Source organism: Bactrocera neohumeralis, unplaced genomic scaffold (genome assembly GCF_024586455.1).
Source record: "Bactrocera neohumeralis isolate Rockhampton unplaced genomic scaffold, APGP_CSIRO_Bneo_wtdbg2-racon-allhic-juicebox.fasta_v2 cluster11, whole genome shotgun sequence".
NCBI classification, from domain to species: domain Eukaryota; kingdom Metazoa; phylum Arthropoda; class Insecta; order Diptera; family Tephritidae; genus Bactrocera; species Bactrocera neohumeralis.
In genome coordinates, this window is record NW_026089624.1 from 5,531,417 (window position 1) to 5,540,967 (window position 9,551).

The 9,551-nt window shown below is 35.2% G+C and overlaps 2 protein-coding genes across 2 annotated transcripts; both read right to left on the reverse strand.

The window, feature by feature from the left end:
• Nucleotides 1–574: 574 nt before the first annotated feature.
• On the reverse strand, nt 575–1,753 carry LOC126765730 (52 kDa repressor of the inhibitor of the protein kinase-like). The gene is made up of 2 exons (XM_050483468.1): nt 1,192–1,753; nt 575–1,133 (listed from the first exon to the last, which is right to left on the reverse strand). Exons 1-2 carry the CDS (start codon nt 1,689–1,691, stop codon nt 827–829), a joined length of 807 nt encoding a protein of 268 aa, XP_050339425.1. The 5' UTR covers nt 1,692–1,753; the 3' UTR covers nt 575–826.
• On the reverse strand, nt 1,753–2,585 carry LOC126765871 (52 kDa repressor of the inhibitor of the protein kinase-like). Its single transcript, XM_050483545.1, has 3 exons — nt 2,489–2,585; nt 2,177–2,437; nt 1,753–2,117 (listed from the first exon to the last, which is right to left on the reverse strand). Exons 1-3 carry the CDS (start codon nt 2,583–2,585, stop codon nt 1,813–1,815), a joined length of 663 nt encoding a protein of 220 aa, XP_050339502.1. The 3' UTR covers nt 1,753–1,812.
• Nucleotides 2,586–9,551: the final 6,966 nt, after the last annotated feature.

Sequence of the window (9,551 nt, forward strand, 5' to 3'; positions counted from 1 at the left end):
TAAACAAATATTAAGAACTCCAAAACTTACCATTCTCGCGGCTCAAAAACAAATAAATTTGTCAGTTGTCAGTAAAAACTCGTCGAAAACACACATTGTCGGTCCGAACGACTTAGATTCCACAATCCAAAAACATGTTTTCAAGATGTTTTCAATGTCGGTCCAAACATAGTATTAACACGAGAATGATAGAAAGAAGATTGCGCAAAAACGAGTTAAAATTTTGTTCGATCTGCGCATCTACGTCACGGTTGACCTACGTAAAATCAGCTGATTTTCAGTTGTTTGTTTTTCTTTGCAATAAGAATCAATTTTGTATTGCAGGCATACAAAAACATGATTATCATCAAACGATAACATTAATAAAAGATATCAATATAAGTGAATATTTTATAGTGAACATTTACCTACATATTCATATCATTGTATTTTCGTTGTATTATTTAATTTTGTCTCTTTGCTGTGTTTGTTTCAACTATATACATTTATGCAAATAAAAATATTGAATATTTTGTGAGCAACTATCAATTTATTGTCTTATTTAATATTCTTGTTTTGCTGTACATATTTTTAATTAAGTTTTTATTTAAGGAACGAATCCTAAAATACATTCTTGAGAATCTTCAAGTCATCATTTTTTTCAATTGGGTCAGCGGAAACAATTAGATCAACTGACATACGTTGAAAACTTTATTACCATGCGTATAAATAAAAGGAATAAATTCTTAGTTAAGATTATTTATACAATTAGGATAAGACAGTGGCGAACGCAGGAAAAAAATTTGGGGGGGGTTTTAGGTAAAAAGACACTGTTTCATTATTTTATTCACAAATTGAAGTCTAATCTTCTTTTATTTTGGGCCATAACATTTAAAATCTCTTCCTCCGTCACGTCTATATCTCTATGGATATTCAATAGAGCCATTCCGTTCAGGCGTGCTTCTCCAGTTTTATTTCTTAAATATGTTTTAAGCCTGCGAAGTGAGGAAAACGAGCGTTCACTTGAAGCGACAGATATAGGGATTGTTGCTCTAATCTTTAAAAAACGATGCACTGTTTTGAAAATTTTTGCATCGCAACAATTCAACGCGTCTAAAAAAGTGTTGGATCTCCTTGTTTGATTTAACCAGTTCCTGAAAATATATTCAAAATTTTAGTTAGAGAATATAATCTGAAGAAAAGATTTTTAACCTTTTCCACATTCTAAATTCAGCAACGAAATCATCGGGCTCTTCTACATCAGCGGACCATTGCTTTTCTAAAACACGAACAGTCTCCTGCATCTCAATAACGTCCAGATTTACGCATTTATTTGGCAAAATGTTTTCAATTTTGGAAAGCAGCTCTCGATGTTTTAAAATTCGTTCATTGATTTGGTCCAAAAAATGATCTAAAAACGGTATATAAATTGATCTGAGGTAATATTCTTCCGGTTCGCCTTCATAATTGTCGCGATTAGTTTGCCGTTTCGCCAAACGCGGAATTTTGATTTCTAAATCTAATTCTGCGGCTATTGTTTTAACTGATTCAAAAATTATTTTAAACGATTGTTCAGAATCCTTACGCATTTCACTAATTTCAGCATACAAATTATTTGCATAAGCAACGCAGCTGCTCAAATCACAGTCTATTTGCTGCAAACATAGGCTTATGTGTTTTGATAATGCAAAAATTGGCTTTACTATCGCCATAGCAATCACAAATTGAGGTGATTGGATTACAGTAAACAAAGCATGTGGCTTTGATAAATCACTTCTTATATTTTCAGTATCAAGCTCTTCCAACGCAGTACAGATCAATGGGAATAAATCGTTAAATAAAGAAAGAGATTCTTAATGCTCCACCCAACGTGTTTCGCACTTGCTTTGAGTTTGGAAAGGATTCAAGAATAAGATTTTTGAGCAGTGTGCCTGCTTTAGTTGACATCCGAAAAAGATTTACGGTCTCTTTCATGGAACCAATACAATTTCTTATAGCAGGTATTTTGCAAGTCGTTGCGATGGCAAAATTTAAGCTGTGATTAGCACAGTGCACATAAAGAGCCGCTGGATATAAATTTTGGATGACACTAGCACAACCTTTGACATGTCCACTCATCGACCGCGCTCCGTCATAACCTTTAGAAAGAAAAAAGTATAATTTAATTGTCCCAAAAATAGAAGAGTTGAAAACTCACCTTGACCCCTTATGTGTGCAAAACTAAGTTTAAGTTCTTTTAATTTATCAATTAGCACATTCGCAAGACCGCTGCCAGTTGTATCCTCAACAGGAACAAAACATAAAAAGTCCTCTCTCAGTTTTTCCTCATTCTCAAAACGATCAACATACCGTATACAAATTGAAAATTGCTCAATGCCACTAACATCCGTGGTTTCATCAGCAATTATTGCAAAGCATTGAGATTTATTAATACGGTTAATAATTTTTTTTTGTATTATTTGTCCTGCTATTTCAATAATTTCAATCCAACTGAAATAATTAGCATTACGTGCTGCAGTTTGAACATGTTTTTTTAAATTTTCGTCGCCACTATCTATTGCTAAACGCAAAAGAGCCCTGAAGTTCCCGTCGTTTTCAGCAGGCATTTCTCATGAAAGATTTCCTTCGTCACGATGGCCTCTTAACGCAAGCCCTTGCCTCCCGCAGACAAGCAAAACACGGATTATAGGATGTAATTTTGCTCGATTTTCAAGCTGTTGCTTTTTGCGGCCATGATCAATTTCTGTTAATATATTGTTTCTTTTATTTTCAAAAATCTGCTTGAAATTGGCTGCGTCTTCCACTGCTCTGCGGTGATAATCCTTCTGCTGATGTTCTTTGCATTTCTCAAGTGCTTTCTTCCAAATTTTAAAAGCAGTTTGAACAAAAGCATTTGCCTTTTGGTGACTACCATTTCCAACGTTTTTCCAAAATGGCTGAAGTCTTTTCCATGGCTAGTATATTCGCCTAGCCAAGATGGTGCCTACTGTCTATATTGCGTTGGTTCCATTGTTGATGTAGAAGCAGATCCACTGCAAATTGATAATGACGGGTCTGAAGATGAAGAGGAAACTGAGGAAATGCTAAAAACACCGTCACTTGCAGATCGTCTGTATTGCATTCACAGCCTCAGAGCCCACTTCCTGCCAAAAAAATAAATACATTGCTGAATTAGAAAGCATGGAAGAAGACATTCTGATGATAATGAGATGTCTTTCCAATCTAAAATAACAATTTTTTTTTTTAATGTAATTTTTTAAGACTTTGTTTTTTAAAAAATGTAATTTTTTAAGACTTCGTTCTGTGCAAAATTTTTTCAAGCATGGGCGACAAAGATCTCATTTGTTCCTTACATTTTTATGTTTTGTTTTTTATATGAATTTTACTTTTGTTTTTTTTCTGTTCACTATGTAGTGATGAATACATATACTAAATTACTTTTAAAAAGTATATAATAAATATTTACATACTCGTAGCTTAAAAAAGTGGTTGTTTCATATGTGCACTTTTCAGCTTCAAAAGGTACATAAAGCGGGATTTTCATATAAGCCCTAAAAGTGCTATTATCCGGGGTTTTTATATAGTGTTTCAATTTTGAGCATTTCGCTCGGCTCTTATATCCGAAAAATACTGTATATATAAAAATGAAACCCGTTTTCCGTTGTCACGGCATCACGCGTGAATGGCTGGACCGATTTCACAAATTTTTTTTGTTGTATTTGTTATTATTAGGAGAAGGTTCTAATGTAAAAAAAATTACGAAAGTTGCCGGAAAACGCCTAAAACCAGTCCTTTTCTTTTTCCCATACAAACGTTTTATTTTGTATACACATATGTATGTAAGTAAAAATGAATGTTCGTTTGTTAGTAACGCTAAGTCTCGAGAACGGCGAAACCAATCTTCATGAAATTTTCAGAAGTTGTTCACTGTGGATCTGGAAAGGTTCAGAAATAAAAAAGAACTTTTCATAAGAAAAAGTCGAAAAATTGGAAATTTCCAAAAATTGACTGTTTTCATACAATTATTGTTTCTATTGTTTTTCAATATTTTGATTGTAAATTATTTGAATCGTTGAATTTCGGTCGCTTGCTCTTTTATTCCGACTATTTAAAAACAAATTTTGAAAATATTCAGTGAAACCTTTATGTGTGTTTCAAACGAAGTGATCAATTACAGATTGAAATTTGTTACGAAGCCGCGAAGAGGTCCCGCTAATATCGGTCGGTGTTCTTTTTGCCATCAACGCCAAGGCACATGAACGAGTACTCCCAGGATGCGATGACATACGTGTGGAATTATGGATCGGGGTCAATCAGCAAGCGATCGTCACGTTGTCACAGCACGACTTTTCAAACAACAGTCGGTTTGTATGTCTAACAATAAATGCACGATGCAAGCAACATGACGGTTATTGGTCATGGACGATACGGTCGATACGTGAACTGCATTAAAGCGCTTTGTAGGATATTTACTTTTGCAATTCATGAACGTTTTCCGACTGTTGTGCGTCTCGCAGTTAATTTGACGAATGTCCAAAGAGTGTATTTCAGCCCAAAGAATACAGTACAGCCAGTGGAAACACCGCCAGCAAAAAAATTAACATTGACGAGTTTTTTCTCAACTTTCGTCAGAGATCCGTTTGCGAGAACATTGCTCTATTCGGAAATACCCTGATATTATACATGGAATGCATCGTCGAAGAAATAGTTGCGCAGAAAGCAACGCCAACCAGTAGATTGACATTAAGGTGTGTTTTCAACTAATGCATTAGGACGAATTTACACAATCCACCCGAAAAAACGCTTCTACCTTTGGTTGCTATTGACTAACGTACGCGGTTCAACTTCATTTGCGTAGTGTAAATGGTACGGTGTGTGCAATTTTTTAAGAATAAAGTCAGCAATTACAATTGCTGGAACATGATAATCACTGGAATGATACGATGGACGATGCCATAGCTACTTCGAATGCAAATGAAGTTCGCACACTTTTCGCGATAATCATTTCGACATATCAGCCTTCAAATCCGCGTCAATTATGGGATACGAACAAAAATGACATTGCCGAAAACATTTTACATCGCCTTCGTTAAAAATTGGAAATGGTACAATTTCGGTTGATACTTCCGGTGCTTCGATATCAATTCCATCTTCCCTTTATCAATTCACGAAAGATGAACTCATCACAAATGTTCGGACATTGGCCAAATTATCGTACCTACGATTCCTTAAGTGCACGCGCAATGTTAGCTGCCAAAAATACCGATGTTGTTGACTTAAACTGGAAGATTCAAAGTCAAATTCCGGGAGACTTGCGCTGATACAAATCGATCGATCGTCTTGACAATGAAGACGACGCCGTGAATTATCCAGTGGTATTTTTAAACTCTTTGTACAGGCTTGGTATGCCACCGCATCATTTGCGTCTCAAAGTAGGATCGGTCGTTATTATGTTTCGAAATCATCATGGCCCGAAACTGTGTAATGGAACCCGACTGATTGTGACGCACCTATCGAATACAAGGGGTTCCTTTGAGTTCTAACGATCTCCCATTTCAGTTCAAACGTATTTCGTTTCCAGTGAAAATTGCATTTAAGATGACAATCAACAGGACCTAAAGATAGTGTAAGGCATAAATTTGGAAATGCTATGTTTTTCACACGGCCGTGGCGTGCTCACGAGTTGGAAAACCATATTTTCTGTACACCAAAAAATGTTGAAAAAAAGAAACAAAAATTAAATGGTACATTTAACTTTCTTTTCATTTCAAAACACATAATTTGACGCAGGCTGCGGGGTCAGCTAGTATTTTGATAATTACCGGTTAGAAATAAGTAATTCCCTTCCAAATGTGGGGTGTTGTCGACATCAACATTTCCTTCATCTGTAATCAGTTCTTCGTTGTGACCAAGTATATAGGAACGCAGCCTATACTTGAACTCCTTCCTGTCAGGGTAATCGTGAAGACCGCCTTTTAACCTTATTACGGCAAACAAATTTTCTTAAACGTCCTGGTTTAAACGAGACTCCATGCCTTTCTTCATTAGCCTCTGCAGGAGTTAATCTGGTTAACGTGAGAAAAGCGCTAGGTAGCAACTTCGTTAGCCTCCGAGAACTTAAACCTGCAAGAGTGTTTGGTTATAAAAGTAAAATTATTGTGATCAAAATGCTATAATTACCCATTTTAAATTGCAAATTTCTTTCGAAGGCTTCTGGCGCGAAGTGCACAAAAATTAATCCACTGTTTTAGTACTGTTTTCTCCTAAGAGAAATGGAAAAATCTCCATTTCGTAGCACTATCTTTAATATTGTTATTATTGCATCCGAACACTGCGCAACTCATTTTAAAAAATATAAAATTTCACAATTAATACTACACGCGAAAATACAATTCGAATTCACGTTCAAAGGCGCGGGCGAATAATAAGTCAACCGAGATGTCAGCAAGAATAGCTGACTGAAAGCAAACATGCGCATTGCGTAATCTCTTTCTCTATCATTCTTGGTTTTTTATAACATTTTCCATTATGGCCAGAATGAACAAAATAGTAATTTGTGGGCATTTAAATTGAAACACCCAACATTTAGTACGAAAAAAAATTACTATATAATGGTTTCATCACATCACTTCACATCACAAAATGGCGTTAACCGAAAAACCTATAAAGTGTCATAACTAAGCCATAAATAAAGATATTAAAGTGAGAATTGGGCACAAAGGATCGCATTAGGGAGGGGCATATTTGGACGTAATTTTTTTTTGGAAAAGTGGGCGTGGCCCCGCCCCCTACTATGTTTTTTGTTTATATGTCGGAAACTACTATAGATATGTCAACCAAACTCTATAGAGTCGTTCCCTTCAGGCATTTCCATACACAGTTGAAAAATGGAAGAAATCGGATAATAACCACGCCCATCTCCCATACAAAGGTTATGTTGAAAATCACTAAAAGTGCGTTAACCGACTAACAAAAATCGACAGAAACACTAAATTTTACGAAACGAATGGCAAAAGGAAGCTGCACCTAGGCTTTTTTTTAAAATTGAAAATGGGGGTGGCGTCGCCCACTTATGGACCAAAAACCATATCTCAGGAACTACTTAACCGATTTCCATGAAATTCGGTACATTATATTTTCTTAACACCCTGATGACATGTACGAAATACGGGTGAAATCGGTTCACAACCGCGCCTTCTTCCAATATAACGCTATTTTGTATTCTATCTGATGCCTTCTCTTTATAATATATACATTAGGAAATTAATATACAATTCAATACTCAAAGTACACTAATTGATCTAATCTAATTAATTTTACAGAAAAAAAATAAAAAAATATGTAAATTATTATCATTTTATCATGCGAGAGTATATAATGTTCGGTGACACCCGAACTTAGCCCTTCCTTACTTGTTTCTAGTTACAGCTTGCACGGACTGACGGATGGACACACACACAGACAACCGGATTTCGATTAGTTTTAGGTGATACGTACAACCGTTAGGTGAACAAAACTATAATACTCTGTAGCAACTAGCTGTAAGACTATAACTAGTAAAATCGCGCTAAATCAATAACTAAATACGCCTGAGACATTAAATTTTAGCACAGAGATGTTATGGTGGCGCCTTATGTTAGCTATAGTGGCACCGCCCACTTTTTGGGGAAATCCCATATCTTGGGACCCGACTAACCGAATTCGAAAAAATTTGCAAGTGGCATTTTTTTATATTCTTATGTCACGTTGTGACAATGATTGAAATCGGACAATAGCCACGCCTTCTTCCCGTATAGCTCAATTTTAAATTACACTTGATTCTTATATTTCCCAGTACACAAACCAAGAAGTTATTAATATAACGGGATTAAACTTTGCACGAATTTGCCCTTAGTGTATGCCACCTATGACCAACAAATGTTCAAATCCAACAAAAACTGTTCACGCCCCTTGGTACGGAATATGTGGACCCCAGTTTCTACAGTTGACTTTTGATCTAAAATATCGGTCAATGAGTTAGATGTATAATTGAAATTCAGGGTTAATCCTTGTCTAACAATGGTATGTCTGAATGACAAAAATGAGTTGAATCGGACCAATACTTCCCTTAGACTTCATATACCTAATATAAATATAATCGAGCTTCCGGGTGACTTTGTACCCATATATCGGCCAATATGTAAGTTATCTCAATGAAAATGAGCTTGCATATTTTGCTCATAACAGTGTATCTTTTTGCCTAAAATAAAAAAAATTTAAGCGAAAACTTGTCCTAGCCCCCATATAACTAATATCTGGATTTTCGAACATCGGGCTGACTTTACTCTATATGATTAGTTTTTTAGTAAGTGCATGTAATAGTATATGGTATTGGAAAATATAGATTAAATCTGGTCGATATTACCCCAACTTCCATGTACTATATTTAATGGTTGTCGTTTTTCAAACAAACCTTATGTGTCTGTCAGTAGATGAGATATATATAGTATATGAATATATAAAATTGCTTGGATTTCGATCCTCAGGTTGACATTTTACACCACAAAATATTCCCTGGCTTTGGTTCTCGTAAGTTGCAAGAGTATAATATGTTCAGTTGCACCCGAACTTAGCCCTTCCTTACTTGTTTGCTTACATTTTAATACGTTTATATGCAAACATATGTGGGATCAGTAAACTCGACCGTACGGTCAACAAGATCTCGTACGAACAAAACGCAACCTTACCAAACATAGCAACCGTACAAAATTAACAACTCTGACTCGAACTAGATAGCCAACCCACGGACGCTGACAGGTCACACTTGGGCAGGAATAAAGGGATGTTCAACTTATTCCAGTGTGAGAGCGCTTCAAAATTAGTGTTTTTTATCAAGAATGATAGAAACAAGATTGCGCAATGACGAGTTCACATTTTGTTCGTTCTGCGCATCTACGTCACGGTTGACCAACTTACAATCAGCTGATTTTCAGTTGGTTGTTTTTCTTTGCAATAAGAAGCAATTCTGTATTGCAAGCATACATAATCATGAAAATCATCAATATAAGTGAATATTAATAAAAGATATCAATATAAGTGAATATTTTATAGTGAACATTTACCTACATATTCATTTAATTGAATTTTCATCGTATTATTTAAAAAGAGACAATCTTTGCTGTGTTTGTTTCAACCATATACATTTATGTAAATAAAAAGATTGAATATTTTGTAACCAAGTATCAATTTATTGTTTTATTTAATTTTCTTTTTTTACTAAACATATGTTCAATTATGTTTTTATTTAAGGAACGAATCCTAAAATACATTCTAGCTCTGAAAAATAATTATTTTATTTTCGAGCTACAATTTACAAAATCACTTAAATCTATGTGTTTCTGGACGTAATTTGTACATATGTATATGCAAATCATTACCATTGACGTCGTCAAATATTGCTTGCAAGGCTCTCATATGCTCCATCAACATATCTGTTGGTTTTGAGAGTCTTCCTTCAGAAAGGTGATCCACCCAAGTATGAGACGAACAATTTTCGGAATTTGCACAAATTTCGGGGTTGTCTTTACCGAGTT